The sequence below is a fragment of the Pleurodeles waltl genome, chromosome 5 (genome assembly GCF_031143425.1).
Source record: "Pleurodeles waltl isolate 20211129_DDA chromosome 5, aPleWal1.hap1.20221129, whole genome shotgun sequence".
Classification (NCBI taxonomy): Eukaryota; Metazoa; Chordata; class Amphibia; order Caudata; family Salamandridae; genus Pleurodeles; species Pleurodeles waltl.
The window spans coordinates 203,864,852-203,885,998 of NC_090444.1; the positions used below are offsets into that span (position 1 = coordinate 203,864,852).

The 21,147-nt window shown below is 41.5% G+C and overlaps 1 protein-coding gene across 1 annotated transcript in view; it reads right to left on the reverse strand.

The window, feature by feature from the left end:
- The window catches only part of SMYD2 (SET and MYND domain containing 2), a 203,154-nt gene that overhangs the window by 127,347 nt on the left and 54,660 nt on the right, over positions 1-21,147 (reverse strand). The window contains exon 2 of the mRNA XM_069233900.1: positions 1,410-1,473. Within this exon, the coding sequence (XP_069090001.1) occupies positions 1,410-1,473 (64 nt within the window). The remainder of the gene's footprint in view (positions 1-1,409; positions 1,474-21,147) is intronic.

The following is a 21,147-nucleotide window of genomic DNA, read 5'->3' on the forward strand; positions in this document are numbered from 1 at the left end:
CCGAAGATTTATCTAAAAAGCTGCCTTCTTTAACGCATTTACCTCCTGCAAACTTGATGATGGCTTGGGGAATTCCGGGCACATTGGCTCCAGCTGCCAGGCAGAGTTGGAGTCAGACAACTTGTGCAAAGTTGGGCCCTTTGAGTGCCAGCTGCATAATGTCTCCCTAGAGAAGAAACAATGGGGGAAGGACTCTCACCTGAATTTCTTGAGCCTGAGCTAAGACTTGTCTTTCAGGTTTCCTTTGGATTTACCTAAAGATGGCAATTTCGATCAGAACTGGCATTTGGAACTGAAGCAGACTCTAGACTTTGGCCGCAACTAGCCACGTTTCCTGTGATCGGTCACATCCAAACTCATCTCCTGCTCCCTGATGGCCTTTCAGATCCATCTGCGAGTACTTGCTATATGACTGTGAATCATGCTTGGATCTGAGGAACAAGAGGCAAATGGGTGACAACTGCTTCCTGCTGGTACAGCACAGTCGAAAGCGTGTAGTCTTTGGGGGAGACATATGCCTAGCTGTCATGAAAAAGACGTTTGGAAGTCGGTAAAAACCAACAAAGTTTGGTAGCAGAGCTCCAAATCCGCAATGAAAGCCAAACATATATATGGATCTGTGTTATCACTGCTGGAAGCACGATGAGCCCTCAACAGAATCCAAGGGCGCCTCCTATCCCACGAGTAAGCAATTGCTAAAAGGCTTTTGGAAACAGTCTGGTGCATGGGGGAATTCAAAAGATGAGGAATCTGCAGTTAAAAGTACATATCAGCAGGGACCTTACTGGATCCCATAATGTATTTCCTAACAAAGTGTCCCATGTGTTAGCTCAGAGATCTTTCTCCAGTGATAGCAACATAGTGTCTATAAAACAGCCAGAGCTCATTAATATATTATAGTGCTAATAAAAAAAAAATTGTGTGATTATTGCCTTTATTCACTCTTCAATCCTTGTGCTGATGTGATAATTATATCGGTTTTTTATATAGGAAAAAGGATATGGCATATGATAGAGACCTACACATAAAAAGGAGAAAGAGCTCTGCATTGCTTCTCCAGTAGAAAATGCTATGCCCCGCCTTACATACATAACAAGTGTACAAAACATCGAGTAGAACGCCATGATCAAGCATCTGGGGAAGGGCTTTGGTTACGATAAACTTTTAAAGAAACTGGGGACTTCTTCAAAGATAATTCTGGTGGGGACAATCTGATGAGTGGCTTCTAGGATTGCCCACGTTTACTAACACAAACGTGTCAGATTCTTATAGGAGAACCATTCCAGTAGTCTATGGCGAGATGTGTAATAAAGCAGTGGGTTTCACTGTTCAATACAATCATAGGCGACTGTGTAGAACATTGGTGTTCACCAGCTACAAGAAAAGGGAAAGATTTACATCGGCAATACCTGACAATCCACGTTGCAGTAAAATGCCTGTTTGCATCGTCCACATTTCGACAAGCCTTCTTTCCTAAAAAACAAAACAAAAAACGAAATATAACAAGATGAAGGTTAAATACTCAAATATATTCTTTGGCATCTTTAGCAAAAGGAGAGCAACATAAGCACTTTATGAAACGCTTCCTGTACATGCTAAACACTTAACTGTATGCAGAGTAATCATTTTCTCCTCCCAGATAATAAACCACAATGTACAATTGACACGTAACAGAAGATACTGCAATAGAAGTCTGTGGGGCAGAGTGTATAGTATGCCAATTTCAAAGAATGGGTAACCACTTCACATAAAAACAATTTACTTGACAAAAACTCGTTGCTAATCCTGAGAAGTACTAGCCAGGCCCTGCGGGATTATGAGAAAGAAGGGTCAGTGATAAGGAGCACCTATCCCCGCTTTGACCCTTTTCAACATTAAAGTTGGAAACTAATGCCTACTCCTGTTTAGATGCTATAGTTTTGAGCTCGGCTATAAGACTTCTCGTGACTTCCATTTCAGTATCCTTGATGTTCTGCCTTCTTTCACTTTGTCCCCTCCTAGATGTGCCTTGAATTTGCTCAAATAACAAATCCTGTTTGGCTCATTCCGCGTGGATGCTCTACTCGTAGAAACACATCTTTCCAGCACTCTAATGGCCCTGTTATAGTGTCTCTGTAAAACACTCGGCCACCCCATGCGTCTAATCTGTGCTGTGCAAAATCACACAGGAAAAACAAATACATAAATGCTACAGTGTTGGCTGAGTTATAAAGCCTGGAGGACATCTACACAGAATATTATGCAAATCAATGCAATTTATATGGCATTTTGTGTGGATTCATTATGAAACCAGATTTCCATTTTAAAAGCGTAAATATTAGTATAAAATAGATTTGGATGGTTTGGCTAATAGAGGATTACAACATGTCTGCAACTAGCAATTTGTTTATATTAATGTCCCCAGCAAGCCCTCTATGCCTTCCAGAGCGAAATAGTTTGAGTAAAGCTTGGATTATGCTGAGCTCATCACAGATTCTCCTACTTGTCCATGTACGACGTGGAGGGAAAAATTGGATATCTGTTATTTATTCTGCCTGTGCCAGTGATGTCTTGTAGCCTACCCACTGACATCAGTGTGTGATTTGCTCTATGCTGAGGCTGTGGGCTGCTTTCTCACTCTGAAGGAACCCAACAATACCATGCCAGTCAAATACACATTGAGCACTGTGAGAAGACAACAAAGCTATATATAAACTATGTGAGAGTTACCTACACCCATCTACTCAAAGACAACGAAGGTTGTGAGGACAGCTGAGCAAATCTGAATTAGCTTCACTTCGGAAACAAAATTTTATGGATTCTCAAAAAGCAGAATTCTGTGAGAAGACTGCACATTTTCTGAATATTCACATGTGAACGGATTTCTACATTTAACATATTATTTCTGTCTTTTGTTACAGGCCAGCATCGAAATCCTAGAACGAAGACCATTTCATCAAAAGGAATTTGGCAGGTAAGTGGTATTTAACCATTCAATGCAATGGACAGCATTACATTTCCTATGCAGGGCTATTTGTAAATGTTAATTTATTTGGGATTGAAAATAATGATAAACATCATCAAATTATACGGCTAGTGCTGGTTTATGTGGCAAGTGTGAGAAGCAAATAAATGTATGTTAGCCAGGCCCCAGAACTACATAAGCACAGGTCATAAGAAGAGTGGCATGTGATTCGGATGAAGAGCAGGGGAAGCACAGCAAAAGATATAGGGGGTCATTATGACCTTGGCGGTCCTGCACTGCCACGCTGGAGGTGGCAGCCAGACCCCCCAATAGTATGGCGGTGCAGGACCACCAAATTCTTAAAATGGAAGTGAACTGGCTGTATTGCAGCCAGTTCACCACCTGTACCGCCGGGGGGTAGGACCGCCTGGCCGAAGGTTGTCCACCTTTGTCCCGGCGGTCCACCTAACACTGCCCAAGGTATTTTGAGCATCCTTACTGCCAAGGATTCCACGGCAGCAGCCCCGCCACAGAATGTCTGGCAGTAACGATACTGGCGACAGGAATGCTCATTCCTGTCGCCACTGCAGGACTCCCCCAACCCCTCCACTACTTTTAGAACCCTACCCCCACCCCACAACCCCATCAGAAGCCCCCAGCCCCCAAGCAGTGACACCCACGATCCCCATTCCGAACTCCCTCCCCCGAACCCCATTCCGAACCCCCCACCCCCTATAATCCACGGCGGCACACATCACACATACATACATACATGCATGCACACTCATTCACGCACACATGGCCACAACACCCCCTGCATACACGCATTCGCACACGACACACATACACTGGCATACACACGCACACAAACACACATGACATCCCCCCACCCCCCTCCATTCACAAAAACACACACCCCCTATTCATGCACACAACACTCAACACCCTCCTCCGTTGGTCGAACACCTTATATTGTGGTCGCGGTGGACATCTGGGAGGGAACGGGGGCAATGGCGCTTGCTTCGCTGCCAGCGCCCCGCCAAGACAACACTGCCACGCCTATTACAAAGTCGGAATAGGCGTGGCGGTGCTGTGTTGACTTGGCGGTGCCAGCGGAGCAACCTCCACTGCACCGCCAACCGCTAGTATGGGTGCTGGCGGCTCTCCGCCCAATTTATGGTGGAGAGCTGCCAGCAGTCATAATATGGTGATCTGATGACCGCCATCACTGGCGGTCTTGTGGCTGGCAGGACTTTGGCGGTCTACGTTGTATAAGGGCCATCGTGACTTATGTCATCCATATGTACAAAAAAAAAGAAATCTACAGACACAGTATAAAGAGGCTACTCAATATTTATTTCGTGCTGTACCATTTCACACCGCACCAAACTGAACACACCAAAATACTTCACCTTTCCTTGATCAGAAGATAGCCTCATACAAATATTTATCTGGCTTGTGCCAATAGATAAAAGCACCAAAGTAAATGAGGCTCAATTTAAGACAGTAATGGATATTTTTTACTACCTCTAAGTAATCCTCTCAGCCAATGAGGTAAATGCCCCTCGTGCATTTAAAAAAGAACCTCAGTACTTGGATATCGACCATAAAATAAATGCCACTGATTTTGAACAATCGCCATGGGCTAGCACTGATCGGGGACAAATGTATGAATATATTATACCTTTGACCCAAACAAATTGATCTTTTAACAATTTAGAAATACATTTTTGTATAAAAAACGGTGAAACTGTTGTAACTTAAATACCAGCACAAAGCAAGTCAAAAAGCATTCTAGATACACTCGATTGTTTCAGCTGCTGGTACTGTAAATCTGGCAAATTTTCTCAACACCAGGAACTGGGATCATCAGGCCTACTGGACAAGAATACTACCTGTCCAAATGAAACCCTAAATTGTTATCAATCGGACATTGATCCTGAACTTCTACTATGAAACAGAGGGGGGGAGGGGCCATGTGTCCACAGTGTGAGTGGACACTTTCACTAATGACAAGCAGTACAGTTTACGGTGTTGACCAGCATTTACATTTGTGAATTTTGTAAAGTTGTGTTGAAATTGCCGAGCAAACACAGACGCACTGCATGTGCTCACAGATTACCTATTTAAAATCCATGCCACAGAAATTAAGAAATTAGAAAAAGGTATGAAACATGTGAATTTCTCTGTGAAAAAGAAGCTAAACTAGGTCACCTTGTATCAAGAATACTAAAAGCAAAGCTAAGTAATTTTCTCTGCGAGATTATTCTAAATCAAAGCACATTATTCATGTATTTAGGTACACTTATCTAATGCTCGTTTTATTATGTTAATGGAGCCAACATACACTATAATTACTATTTTCAAAACCTCCACCATGCTCCAATGTTGTCTACAGTGTTTTTATTCTTCAATTAGTGAATAATTCAGAATCAAGCAAAATAAACACTTATGGCTAGTCCAATACAGGATACGTCCATAGAGTCCAATACCTGCGTACACAAAGCTGATCATCCAATAATGACGTGACGGAATGTAGCATATTATATGACTGTCAATCCGGCTTCCACTGCTCACAGGTACAGAATACATTATGGCTGAGATTAGGGATAACCCACTCATGACACTAGCTAGATGCTTACAAAATGAAATCTTGTTTCCTGCAAATCTTTCTGTGGCTTAAGTTATGGTTGATCACAAAATCCTGCTAAAATTCTTGGAATTATGGGTATGGATTACAGAAACAACCCTGTAATTAAACAGATTACTCATTTCAGACTGAAGGTAGATGGTCAAAGTGACATTTCTTTTTATCAATAACGTATCCATTCAGCATCATACTGAAATGCTCCTCACTGTAGTTTTTAAACACCTGCATGCGACCACTGGCAAAGTCTATTACTTAATGGCATATACAATATCCACTGATCGCTCACGAGAACCAGCTAAACGTGTAGCTGCTTGATAGGCTGCTTACACGAAACAAGGCTACCAAGACCTTAATGCGTACTTACCGTTGGATAGAGGAGACCCACTTGTGCCTGAATGGCACAAATTAGGTTCTGGTAGTTGCCGAGCTGACCTTACATTCAATTCCTTTGCCCTGGCTTCAGCAGCTGGCGATGACCCTATCTCTAACAAATAAAAGAAAGCTAAAACCTTGCTTGGTATGGATTGGGAAAAGCTATCTTTCAGTCATTAAATCACAGTTTTCACAAGAAATATCAATTATCGACTCATGATGTTGAAAGGGTACATCTGTTCCCCCAGATGAGCACCTGCATTAAAAATGGTAATGGCGATGCCTCATCTAGCTTACTGCAACTTAATCCTAGCTGGTGCACCCAAAAACTAAATTCAGAAGCTTAAGAGGTTACGAGTGTGGATTTGCTTGAACACCAAAAGACTGCATCACCCCAATCTTCAAAAACCTATTCTAGCTACTAGTGGAGCACAGAAATTAAACTACTGTACAACACCAAAAAATTGTGAGCGAAAAGGCCCACAATACCTGCAAAAATCGATAATTTATTATACCTCTGGAAACACCATACTGATCTCCCAAACCAAATCGAAGTTAAAGAGGAATGGGTTAGGAATCTCTAGAGATTATTAATTTACCCAGTACAGACTTCAACTATGTATTCTAGTCTTTATTTGGTATTATATTTTTCGCATTCCTGTCAGCAGACGGTTACCTAGAGAGATGGTGACTTTTTTTTTTTTTTTAAAGCACAATCCATATTCTCAACACAAAGGGGTCTGGATTTTCCCCTGTCGAACTAGGTGTCTCCAACAAGTCGATTGCGAGCTTCCAGCAGCTCCTAGACATCTTTAGAGTAGCTCGCAGCCTTTAGTTCATTTGTAAATAAGCACAGGATCACATTTTTCCCTTACGATTAAGTGAAGTCTGTGTTTACTTAGTGTAGAGCATGCGTCCATTTCTCCATGTGCGAGAGCCAACAGATATTACTATTTTCATCTGAACCAGGCAAAAGGTGCTGCCAACTGTGGTAACCTCTGTTCCACCAAGAGATATCTCTACCCCTGGATGTTTGCAGCTAGATCTGTATCCGTATTTCACATCTTGTCTTGTCCATTCGCCTAGGAAATCATAACTGGAAATAGATGTTGGCTCTGGCTCCCAAGATAAACCACTGGACTGGTGGCAAGACGAGTAGAGCTTTGCCCCTCTAGCGGTGTCCTTCCTTGACTCTTTTCAAATTCTTGGGTTTTCTAGTGCGGATTACCTAAGTAATGAACAATGGGATTATTCCTTGACGCTATATTGGTTTGACAAGGCATGCGCCAAATGCAACATATGCTTTCTGGCCCCTGAGTTAAGCTGGACTGTCCACCGTAATTTTACGAGGATATGCAGGAAAGTAGCAGGAAGTGACAGAACTACTAGCAAGGAGCACGGTATAAGGAATAGGGCATAAAGAGACAAATGATTAAAGGACACAGGGGGGTAAGGGAAGCTTGGAGAAAGACGTGGAGAGGGACAGAAAAGGATCAATAATATAGCCACTTATAAAGCACACAGCTACTTCAAAGAAGCGTCCTGGAGCTATGCAGGGTAAGTAATCTTGGTACCTAGGTGAGGGAAATACATTGAAAACTAATTATAACAAGCATTTGCAATGCAACAGGTCTCACATTTGTTGGGTTAGAGCTATTGGCATTGTAAATTCATAACTGGACTTTTCTTGCCACATAAATTCGTCGACCCGGCCTCATCATTTCATCTTTTCCTGCCATATAATTCCAGAGGCCATGCATATAACTAAAGCACTTCCATTTACCTTCTTCCTCTATCTGCAGCAAAAAATTTAAATGTTGCCATTTAGCATCCTCATTTAAATCGGCCATGCTAATTCCAATAGAATACCACTTTCACCACCCCACCATCAGAGTTGCTGGCTGGCTAACACAATTCCCCCCCAAGGAAGACACAAGACAACCACAGAGAAGAAATAGACTAGACGGGTCACCCAAACATATCAACATGTTCAAACAGTCATAGTGTAATAAGTATGTAACGTTGGTCTGAATCATGGTCATAATTGTAATAAGGAGAGATTATTAAAGTATACACAATTACCATATAAACCTTTATCAGAAATAAACTTTTAGCATTAGACTGTAGTGCTCAACACAGCCCCTAGAGGGCACCACAACAAAAAGATAATTTGTAAGAAACATGGTCATGTAACCATATTGTTAGAGCCAAGAGGGCATAACCCCATGAAAAACAACTGGAGAAAGTAATGCAGTGCAGTCATATTCGTAGCCCCTAGAGGGCACTTTTAGGGCTAGCAGGCCTACTGCAACGATATTACAAACAAGGCCTTTAAAACAAATCTTCTCCCAGGTGTAAAATAAAAGTTCTAGCCACGAGAAAGCTTAAAAGACACTGAATGGTGGGAGGGGTTATTATTTTGGGGTCCCCACTAACCTAGTGTGGGGACCCAGAGATGATGTAGACAGAAAGAGCACTTTGAAGGTGGTCCCATTGCCCTAGGATCACCATTGGCTGAGTTGTGAAAAAAAATGCTACAAAGCATTATGGGGCGAGTTTTTGTGCCACAAATATTATAGTATGTTTTCTGCAATGTTCAGAACAGCCCCTGGAGGACTCCACAATGAAAATAGCATTTGTAAGAAGCATGGTCATGTAACCGTATAGTTAGCCCCTAGAGGGCATAACCACATGAAAAAATAGAATGGGAGAAAGTAATGCAGTGAAACCATATATGTAGCTCCTAGAGGGTGTAATGCATTACACATTTTTAAGGCTAGCAGGCCTATTGCAAAGATATTACAAACAAGGCCCATAAAACATAACTTTTCCCAGCTGTAAAACAAATGCTACGCCCATGAGAGAGCTTAAAAAGATACTGACTGGTGGGAGCGGTTATTATGTCTCGTTTTTTTGACAGGGTCGGCTGAAAACGGTGGGAGGTGATTTTGTTTGTTTTCGAAAGCAGAGATAGTTAGCAGGTATTATTAGAAAGCAATTAAATCAACAGGCATTTTACTGGTTTTAAAAATTGCCTTTCATTTATGTTCCTAGTGCCTCTTCTGTAATTCTTATGCGATGAGCCCTGTCATTCTGTGCGTTAGGTTGAAGTAAAATTGTAGTACTTTTTCTATTTTTGTGAAATGTCTCGGTTTCTGGTTCTAAAATTCTGGTCACCTTACCACTAAACTAGTGTGGGGACCGAGAGATAACCTAGACAGAAAGAGTGCATCATACTGAACATATTGGTGGCGGTCCCATTGTCTTAGGACAGGCTGAGTTATGAGCACACGTTTTGTTTAAGAAATGCCCTCCAAAGCATTTTAGGGCGATTTTCTCGAGGGCAGTAAATACTGTAGTATCGGCTCCCCCGCTGTGCCGGGAGAACCGCTTTCCCTTTGAAGATCTCTGTTTCACGTAAAGCACTTACCAATTGCAAGTGTTTTAAGGGGAGAGCCACAAGAAATTACTGATTAAGTAACTGTGAACAATGTGACCAGCGCTCCAATACAGCCGATCGAGTTCACGCTGTTGTGCCTCTTCGCACTGTGAGCGATATTGCTGCCATGCAGCATGAAGGGGAGAGACAAAGGAAAAAATAGTTCACCCACACTGAAGTATATTGACAATCGTGCAATAATCTATGTAACATGGGCAGTCAGCAACGCGTGACAAAAACAGCCTCAAGGCGGGACAAACCTAAAGCATTTACCAATCACATCAAGGGAGTTTTGAAAGGCAAGTCCAGGAATGAATGAAAGTGATGGGCGTGAGATGGGTGTGTTTCCCACAATACTTACAACAGGTCAAAGTGCTTGCGCACTTGACCTAAAGAAAAGTCTTTAATTGCTTTTTAAAATGGAAAGAGTAGGGGCCTTCCGCAAGACTGACAGAAGATCCAGCGTTTGGAATCAACGTAGGTAAAGGATCTGCCACCAGTTCTGGTTTTTGTTTTGTGTTAGCAAAAGGTTGTTGGAACTAAGTGATCTAGATTGTTGATATGGCTTAAGCTTATTCCTAATATGTACAAAGCCTGTTCTACAGAACGCTCTGTACACAAAAACAAATGCTTTGAAGTTGATGTGTTTAGAAACTGGTAGCCAAAGCAAACTTTTAAAATGTGAGTGAGTAACTGACGAAAAGAGATTCTCAAAATCAGTCTAGCTGCTGCATTCTGGCCAATGTGGAGACTGGGAATCAAGTATGCCAGAAGACCCACATACAGAATGTTACCACAGTCCAGGCTCGATGGGACCAGATTAAGTGTTTTTTTTATTTTTAAAGATCTGAGTTTCATGAAACAAAGAGATTAAATATTTGATAAATTGTTATCAAATTTGTTGCCAATACTTCTTAGTAGAGGAGAAGGCGTGGGTGCAGGCCCTAATTCTTCAGGCCACCATTAGACAGATTCTGGGGAACCTTTTGCTGCAAAGAAAAGAATTTCAGTCTTATCTGAATTTAAATTTAAGACAATTTATGTCCATTCATTCTGATACATCCCTCAGGCACTGTTTAAATATTTTATCCACATATATGTTATTTTCGTTACGAACTAATTGGTCGGTGGAAGTTTCTGTTCTCCACGTCCATGAGGGTGTTATTTATTTAATTATTCCGACGCATGGACAATGATGATTATAACGTCTACGTTCCGACTTGTTTTGAAGTAAGACTTTGAGTATGTTTCTCCTTCCATACCTAGTTTGTCAATTTTGCCATTCGCACCAAGTTTTGACATACCTAATTTTCAATTCTATTTGATAACATCATTCTGATTAGTTTACAAGGCTTTCCAATCTTTACTTTTTTCTATAACTATGATTGCATGTAGTGTCAACTTGAGTCCCTGGCATGCGATTCCCAAGGAGCCGTTCCTGAATCTGGGAAGGGGCGACCTTTTCTTGTATTTACCAGTTAACTTAAAGTAAGTGACTGCTTTCTATTTCTTTTGTTTGAGTTATTTTTTGGAGAAGATGTTGTCTAACTTTCCTTTTTGGTCCTGATGAAGCGTCGTAGGATCCGATCGGACCGCTTGACGCGAAACATGTTGACCCATCTCTAGTGCTTCTTGATTCTTGGGATACTCTAGGTTTTTGTTGAAAGTACTTGAGCATTGTCACTCATTTTTTACTTTCACCTGGTTTTTTAATCTTGGTCTCCACCTCATCTATACTGATTAAATGTATGATGTTTTTTTTAGATGGATAACCAATTTTATTTTTGTACTACACTCTCCGGTTTACGTTGGGATGCTTAATGAGGTACCCATCCATCTAATTTGAATCCACGAGCTACCTAGAGAGCGATTTGGTTAAGAGCCCCCTTCGGAAGCCCACCAGGCATTGCAGTACCAGCATGGCGAAGAGCGTTCCCAATGATGAAGCTAGTCATCCATTGCAAAGCTTGAGGGTTCACGCTCAAGTAGTCCCTGGTCCTCTGGTTGACTACATTGTTGGAACAGTGTACACTTTGCATTTTGACTGTTTAAATGTTGTCAGAGTACCAGAACTGTGTTTATGAAATGACAGAAGCAATTGTGTTTCATCCACATAGAAGAATACCTTTATACCCCAGGACTCTACCAATTTGGCCAGTGGCTCAAGATAGATGTTGAAAAATGTGAGGCTTAATGCAGACTGATGTGGTACCCCATAATGGAGTGGCTTAGCAGTGGAGGTAAAGGGAGGAAGGTGGACCATCTGCATTCTGTCCTCCAGATATGTTTTAATCCAGGAAAAAGCCCGTCCTTGGATCCCCAGCTCTCTCAATTTGCCTAGAAGAATTGGATGTGACAATGCATTGAACACCGCTGACAGATCCTATAAAATCACCCGCTCAAATATCCTGATCAAAATTGCATTTTTGATCAATTCAGTTAGTTCAAGTAGGGCACAATCAGTGCTGAAACCAGGATGAAATCCTGATTGTGCATCATGTAAAAGATTATTTGATTCAAGACAAAAAGAAAATGGCTAATTAACACACTTTCCTAAATCTTCGCAATTGTTGGCAGAAATGCGGCTGATCTGAAATTACTCAGTACAGTAGGATCTGCTTTAGGGCTCTTCAATAAAGAAAGTAATAGTGCCTGTTTTCAACTCACCAGCACTATGTCAATTTTTGAAGAGTTATTCCGAATGATGTTAAAAACAGTATTAATTAAGGCAGATATTAAAATTAAAGAGGGGTAGGAACTAATGGGGATCCATATTTACATTTGTTTAATTTCCTAGCTGATTCTTCTAGGTTTCAAGAGATATAGCATTAAAAGTCACTAAAACGGGACTGGAGTCTCTCCTGAAGTCTACCGAGTCAGAGTAAAACGCTTTCTTAGTAAAATGTGAATGAATAGTCTGACCTTTTTCATGAAAATAGTTAGACTGTTCCAGGGAAGGGGAAACTTTAATTCATAAAGCTTCTAAAGCATTAGACAATAAAAAAAAAGGTTGGGCTAGCTTTGAGGGTTTACCTAAATTATTAAAAGCTGCACCGAGAAATATTTACTTTGTGCCTTGTTTATTGATTTGCAAAAGTTACTCAATGCTGACAAATATATATCTTTGTCTTCAGCAGTCTTCAGCATTATAGCTTTTCTGTCATTTTCTCTCCAATGGATTCTAAAGAGATTTTACTTCCTTTCGTGATATTGTGAACCAAAGGGCAGTCGGTGTGTTCATTTTTGGAGATCGAATTAAAAGCGGGGAAATGCTATTCAAGACATTTGTTAACCAATTATTAAAACTGTCTGCATTGGTGCCAGAAGATCCAGTCACAATTGAATAAGTAGACGACAAACATTCAGACAAAAGGGGTTCAGTAACCTAATGCCATGTCCTTGATGTTCTGTGTAAGATGCTACTTGACCTAGGCTTTAAGTCTGCCTTACCAAAGAAAAGCACTAAAAAGTGATCAGACCGAATCAGTTTCAGAGCAGGCCTGACTTGAAGATTAGGAAAAATAATATCAAGACAGTGTCCCACTGTATGAGTGGAAAAGGAACAAGAAAGAAGCAAAAAAGACTTTGCAGAGAGTGGGTCAGGTGAACAGGAAACTGAGAGCCAGGGATGTTACTGGACAGCAGCGCAGGGTGACTTGGGGTGGGCTTCACAAGTCTTCTCCTAGGACTCACTCTCCAGAAGAGAATTATGCTGAACAGTAAACTGTAATTTGATGTCATGGTGTTAAATCTGTCACACCAACCACACCCAACAGAATGCCTATTCAGCCTTGTCTGCTGGGGAAATTTACACCATGGAGTATGAGGGAACAAACCAGTTGGTCTTTGCCCTTTGCTGCCCTCTCTCCAGCTTCAGGAATTCTCTCCTGAACAGTGGGACCAGTAGTCTGAGGGATCGCAATACTTCTAAAATTACAGGGGGGTTGAAATAAACTTAGTAAAGCACCACAAGAGGGGTCACTTTCTTTTTTAAGATACATGTCTTTTCCACCCATCAATCGGCTGATGGAGTTTTGGTACCAAAACTAGGATAGTGTGTTCCTCAGATTTCACAATGGCATAAGGAAAAACTGCTAGGTGTGCTCTTTGTGAATCTTCTCTCCACCAATTCCAGAATCCTCCACTCACATTTGCCTTTTTTTGAGGATTTTCCACTAGCAAGCCGAAAAAAACCCACAATGTATTTGGACACTCCATGACCTATATCTTTGCTACCTTTTGTAGCCGCATGTCTTGCACCATATGAATATTACGATTTTCCTGATAGAGTCTGGAGAAGCTAGTGCAACTTGTTTAGGAGAGTTACAGTATTCAAAGTACACTTGTACAGAATCTTTCTAACATGCCGGGGGCAGGTGTGGTGGTGAAAGATGTTTAAATGTGCAAGAGATAAGCTTCCACAACAAAGTATTATGAAGGACCCTTCACAAGAAACCAAAGATTTGGCCACCATTATGTAGCCGAAGCCTAACCTAGCTTTATGCTGAATGTTGTTGAGGAGACATGGTGAGTGAAAGCCGCCAAATGGAAGGTGGATAGATGGCTGAACCTGTGGATGGATGGAGCTTGTGAATACTGACTGGGAACATCCTCAGAACTATCTACTACTCAACAGGTGGGAAACACCTTAATGGACCCTTAAAGTATTCAGCCTTAAAACTGCAACTCAACTCTTAACATATGGATTTGACTGTGTTTCAGTAAATTAACACTACTTTTTTAATTGAATGGAGGGTAACATTTTGTAATCCCTAGGCCCAGTAAAAAACTGTTTACTGCTCTTGCCAATAGTGATGGCATGAGGTCTCATAAATACCTTTGCTTTTGCTATTGATGCCCTGATTCCCATGGGCTTCTGAATTATGATGCTAGCTTTAAATACTAAGAGAGAAAGGGCACAAATGGAATTGACTGCATTGTCGTTGAATATATGTATCTTCAAGCAAATATTCGATTTTTCTGTATGAAATGTGAATTCTAACTTTAGATATATAGTTGGCTGGTCCAACATTAGCCAGGTCAAAGATGCTGTTATATGGATGGATAAAGACTTGCGTTTTTGCTACAACTTAAATCACGGTGACCAAATGTTAAGTCTGCTTATTGTAGTGTTTTTGGCTGTACCAAAACAACTAGTCCTAACTATCTATATAATCTGTTGCAGTACTCAGTGAATATATTTGTTCTGAATCTTTGTACTGATGGTTTTGCTTTGCAACTCAACTTGGGCAAATGGTGCATCTTTATAAGAATGGATCTTAACTTTCCTTTTTGTTCACTGTAAACTCAAAATGTAAAATATGAACTTTTTATTTGTCTACCTCTTAAAATTATACTTTATGTTGGTGTGTATAAAGCATAAGAAGCCTTGCAGCTTATATGTACACTACAAACAATCTTGGATTGTTATAGAGTATTTGTAAATCAATTGTTAAAAAATGCATGTCATATAAATATACAAAGAAATTAATACCAGATTCTTTGCTTCATTCTCAATGGTTTGCATCTTTGATTGATATGATCTCACTGTGCGGAGCATCTTATCTCTAGAAATGTCAGAAATGCTGAACATATCTGAAGGCTATGCAGGAGTTCGCAAAAGTTGGCATAAATAGGGACATTCGCACTTACTCTCCGGCAACCTCTAGCAGATTGGGATCATCTAATTGGAGCTATATATCACCAAGGACCGTTCAGTGTTGATGAGTAACAATCTGGGAAAGAATCCTTGAGGAATTTAAGGCAGGTGTTGAACATTCCCTTTTTTCATTGCTGGGAAGGGCTGCTCTGTATACAATTATAACAATGCCCAAGTTCTTCCATATGCTACAGAGCACACCCTAAGAAATCTCAGATGCCTTCTTCCACAAGGTAAATAGCATGACAAGGTTATTGTTATGTGACAAGGGTGTCCCTAGGATTTGGACTGCGCTTAACAATCTAATGAGGTCCCCATAGGTGGGAGGCATCACCCTGCCCAATCTAAGACTCTATTACTGCGCGTCTTACCATCTGATCATAAACGATTGGGCCTTTGCCACGCCACAAGAACCCTCACTTCAAGCGGACCGATGGGCCATGACACCTTAGGCATACCTGAAAGAAATACACTGCAGAGGCATGGTGAGCCAAAGACAGACACCAACAGCCACTATAATTAAGATTTGGAAAAAGGCCAACCAGGTACTTGGATGGCAGTGTAAAATTACCTTGGAAACACCAGTGTGGGATTCAGCTACACTAGCAGACCTGGCCAGATTAGAGAGCTCACATAAGTGGGATCTTCTGAACACATCCAAAGTAGGGGACCTTTAGGATCCATGTGATCTCCTTACATTCGAGGAAGGTCAACAACAGTACAAATTAGCAGAGACTCAATGCCTGGATTATCTATAATTTGAACATGCACTGCCTAAATATAAACTACATTTTTATATAATGGAGGATGAATCCCCAATGGAATACAGGGTCCTGAAGGCGACACTACATGAACATGCTATTTACCACATATATAGGACACGGACTACTAACAGGATCCACTAGAAACTCTTAAATACAAATGGGAGGCAGAGTTGTAAGTTATGGAGGACGACAACTTAGGGGGTGGGTTGTAGGTACCCCAGAGATAAGATCAGGGTTCCACTAAAAATGCTGCATCAATTTATCTTACTAAAACAAGGCTGTCCAGAAGAAGAATAGGCAATGGCAGGTTCCTGTGAGGCTGCTGTGTGGCAGGCTTCTTGCTCCATATAGTGTGGAAGTGTCCAATGATTCAACCGTTCTGGTACGAGATATGGGAACAAATATTAACTCCTGGGATATCGGTTGATCTCACCCCACAATTGGTGATGGTAGGGATAAAGAATGACCAAGCGCTTTCTAGATACAGGTTGTAATATTGAATTGATTTGTGGCCAAAAGAGACATTGTCCATTTGCAGGGAAGTAGGGTGATCCCCAGGGCGTACCAATGGGCTTGAAATATGGACTGGTGTAGGTGAGTACAGAAGATGATATACCAGGCACGAGTCTGCCCCCACACATTTTTAAAAAAAATGGGACTAGTGGATGGACCTGAGAGGGTCAAGAGCACCAAAGAAGGAGGCGATGCCCCAACTTAAAGTAAATAGACTCCGGTAAATTGCAGGCCACTAGGTGGCAACAGACAGGAATATCCCGCAGATCCTGTCACAAATGGAACTTGTGTCGTATTTGTCAGTCACTTGACTCACCAAGATGTTACATCCTTTACTGCATATGCTGATGTGTATAATGTACCCAGAGGATGCCAAGAGTTTGTTTAATTGTTTCTTACCTTTCTAGACAATTTCAATAAAAAGAATCATATATAAAAAAGATATTATCTCCTTGTGCTGGTAGGTTTTAACGACCAATATGGATAGCCATCATTAAAGCTAATACATAAAAAAATAAGGTATAATAAGGAGGGTGAGCGAAGGTCAGTGGATGGGTGCTTGGAAAATGAACCAATCAGGAATACTTCAATGAAGGATGATTATTAGTTGGAGACGTTAGGGTGGTGAAGGGTGTGTGTGGGTTATATAGTGGAATGGGTGTGTCTTAGGGATGAAGGCACTTTGACAGAAAGGGCATGGATAGAGTTAGGAGGTTAAATGTCTGAATGACGTCTGACAACAGCACAAGTATGCATGCCTAATGTAAGCAATGATTACTTTTTATGTAATATTTGCAGCTGTAGATCGCAACTAGAATGCAGTAAGCGTTCCTAGAGGAATACCTCTAAAGAAAAACTTAGCAGCAGAGAGGATATCAATAACAGGAGAGTTAAAGATCTACAGGCACCTGTGAAGGTTTCCACACAGCTGCAAAAAAACAATGTAGCTTTGGGAAGTTCACTTGTGCACCAAAAAGGCAATGCCTTTTGAAAAAGGTCAGAAGGAAGCATGTAGATTTTAGCTTTTGCCTGCCTTGTTTGTGAAATCTACTGTATCCACCATAAATCTTAAAAGGGGCTTACATCCCACCCTCACTTTTCATTAGTTCACATGCACTTACTTTGCCTCTGTTTCTATTGGTTCTACTGGCTGTAGTGTGTAGTTCCTGGTGTGCTTCTCTTATCAGTCTCCCGAGGGCCAAGTACTGTTTTCATCCGCTTGTGGAACTATTTTTTATGCTTTGTTTGCCTGCACAGAGCTTGCACTGTGGTTGTTAAACAAAGATGTTACACTGGCCACGATAATCAGCATACTGCAGTTTGATGCCACTTTTTTATGTTTATACTTGTATGCAGTGTTGTAGAATTCAAGTGACTCAGATCAGAGTGTCTGCTCTTCCTGTGCACGTTTCCTTAGCAAAAAACGTACAGTGTACTTTGGTCCAAACCACTGTTTAACATTAGCTGCCTTGGTTGCCACTCTTACTTACTTGTATTTTATTCACTGGCTTTCTTTGTCCATCTTGTGTTTGTCCCTTGCCTTCTTCTGTTTGTCCCTCACCTACAGCAAAGCCTCCTTACCATATTGTTAGTTGAACGACTTCTATGTTTCCACTATGCCCATTTAGGGAACTACTTTATTCTTTTTTTACCCCTTACAGCATACCATGAGAGTGGGCGCATTTCTAGCTCTAACCCACATGTGATGCTCCCCTCCTTCAAACACTTGCATCCCACCCAGGCAGTCCGTGTTGTTCCCTCATCCCTTCCCCCATGGTCATCCATTGCTTTCCCCACCCTTCACTAGCTTTTTTATTTATTATTTTCTGAGGATCCAACGGTCCAACTTCAAGCACCTACCTTGCCGACTGCCCAAGACCTGTGCTCCCGCCGCTAACTACACTGGCTCCTCCATTCATCCCACGCCCTGCTTCTCTGCCCCCACTCCCACCCGCCCGAACACCCACTCTAGAGGTCTGTTTCATTTATTAAACATTTTTGGGAGGGCCTAGCAGCAAACTGTTACTGGTCCACTCTGCCTTTAAAAAGGGTTTACTTTTTTTTGTGATCTACAGATCTACATTTGATCTGAAAATAAAAACATGGTGTTAGCATAATTTCGTATGCATGTGCACGCCTACAAAATAAAACGGTTGCTAATGTTTTTTTTCTTTCTTTTGGCCGATGCAAAGGCAGAGGTTTGGCGAACAGAACTGGCAGAGACAACAGGTTTAAAAGCAAAGACCTACTGGCTTTGCTAATGCTTGCTGAAGCTGCTGAGAAAGCGTTTCCATTATGGCCACAATGTAATGAAGGATTTTATAGGAGTTAGTTAAGGCTGGGAGCCGGCTGCAAGAATGAAGCTGAACATGTATCCAGCAACGCTTTCTTAGAAGAACCCAGTCAAGTTGTCAAGCCATAGGCATATGATTTATTTCGCTATTGAAGGAGTAATTACTGTATTTTAGTCATAATGTATATCTTGAGCACAAAGGTCCATGTTTCAGCCATAACTGATTTCACTAGCAATTTTACCCACACTTAATACAGGCTATATTTGCCCATCAATACTGAACTTAAAATGTCAAAGCCACCAAAAGGGAACACAGAATTTAACTCCAGGTGTTTAGCACTAATGGCAGCAACAGTGCATATGGACGGAAAGCTGCATACTAAGGACAAAGAGATGAACAATGTGATTTAAGTGAATGAAATATAGAATTATTGCTAGGCAGCTGTCAATAGCACAGCTGCTTTCACTTAGGAGTCCTCAGTAGCATCACATAGCAGAAAGTAAAGCTGCAATGTCAATAACGTCATGAGGAGGAAAGCCCACATTACAGACAATCTATAATTTTATGCTATGTAAAGCCTGACAACTCTTCTACCTCCCTTTGATCAGCGCACAGGAGTAGTCGAGTAACTGAGGAACAATGGATAACATGGCCACTCATCCCTCAATTCCCATTAACCCCTTCTACATACAGGTTAGATATTACATACACATGGTGACCTTCTACCCAACTCCATCACCCTCTGGCCGTTTCATCCCACACAACTTTTCAACAGGCATTGGCAATACCAATACGTCTGGCTTATGAATGCACTGTCAAGCAAGACTTAAAAATCCATGTACATTAATGACTGCCCTCTTTCTATCTGTGCTACCACCAGAGAAAAAGATAATAAATTATATAGTTATCTTAGCCACGTTAATAACATTGTAATGGCATGTGTGTTCACCAGAAAGGTTAAGCTTAGCAGGTGGATAAATAAACAAAGTGATCACAGCTGTGTGGGGGGCAAGCACTTTTTTGTGGAAGCACACAACGTCTGCCAAATCAAAACATGTACTTCTGGCTCCCAACATGTAGACGGAGTTAAAAGCCCTCTCCTGGGGGCACACACATAGTTGTCGACTGACAGCTGTGCTGTCAAGCCAGACCATAAAAATAAAATACGTGTCCTCCTGCCACCCATCCCACTATCACTGGCATTGCCCATATACACCCCCAAATAATAATTTTAAAAAACTGATGAACATTCACTTTCCTTGATATTAGTTCCCCATGTCAAATTTTAAAAATGACAATAGCTTTTGTCCTGCCATCAGCCTAACCACCCTTTGCTCCTTGTCTTCCCCTCCCCACCAGACGCTGTGGTCTCTGCTCTCAATCAGACAGCAAAGAGCTGGCACTCTACTGAAAGTGGCTCTGAGAACAACAATTCCCTCAGCTGGCTGTCTACAGAGCTCTGTGGCTGGCAGAGGAGATGGCAGCTGCCAGCACCCCAGTGCCACTCTTATTCCTCTGCTCTCCTCTGGAGTACAGAGATGACAGAGAGGCAGGAGAAGAAGGCTTATTGAGAAAGCGGGCCATCAGCTGACATTTTATCCCTTAACTTGAGTCTCTGAAGACACATACAATGCGGGGAAAGGCTCAGGAAGACAATGCTTGTCCACGATGACACAGCAGTATAGAAGGACGTTTTGTATTTTCACTGATGCGGCACAAGAGTCGCAAATTAATACAGTTTGAATCCGGTATTCACTCTAATGGCTTTCAAGTGAAACCACAAAATACACTATATTCCTTGGAACCAAAAATACATTATCGATTTCAGTTTCTGTGTGCAGAAACATTAAAATAGATTGTAGGGATCATGGTTTTTATCTGCTCCTACTATCATTTTATAAGATTAGCTCTTCCACCAATGGCACCCCAGCTATCTCTGTGAGTAAATGGGATCTCTCAGAATGGAAGGCTGCACAGGCGTCCTGCACAAATGTCTGTAGGTCAAAGAATTACAGGGTCACTCTGAGTGACTATGCAGCAGGACTGTCCTAATTAAGAAAAGGCAAATGTGCGAGTCACATCACATTATCAAAGCAATTTATACAGCACATTGTGTGACACTAGTGCACCAGTGTGACATTTAATGTTGGGTGGCTGGCACCCAATGACAAAACATTGCTATTTTACAAACACCTCAAAGGAGGTGGTAATCCATTTGCAAAAAGGAAGGGGTTCACTTGGGACCTCCTCACTTTGTGAATGGGAAAAAAAAAAGTTTGTTGACAAGTAGGCAGTGGGGCATTGCCAACTCTTAAAAACACAGTCTTGTTTCCTTTAAAGAAAGTGGGCTGCATTTAAAACAAGCATTTGCAATGCAACGGGTCTCGCGTTTGCTCCAGTTTGAGCTATTTGTGTTTTAAACTCCTAACCAGACTTTTCTTGCCACAAAAACTGAAAAGTAAACCAGTTTTACGTAAGCGAGCCCACGGCCACCAGGAAGCGTGACAGAGAC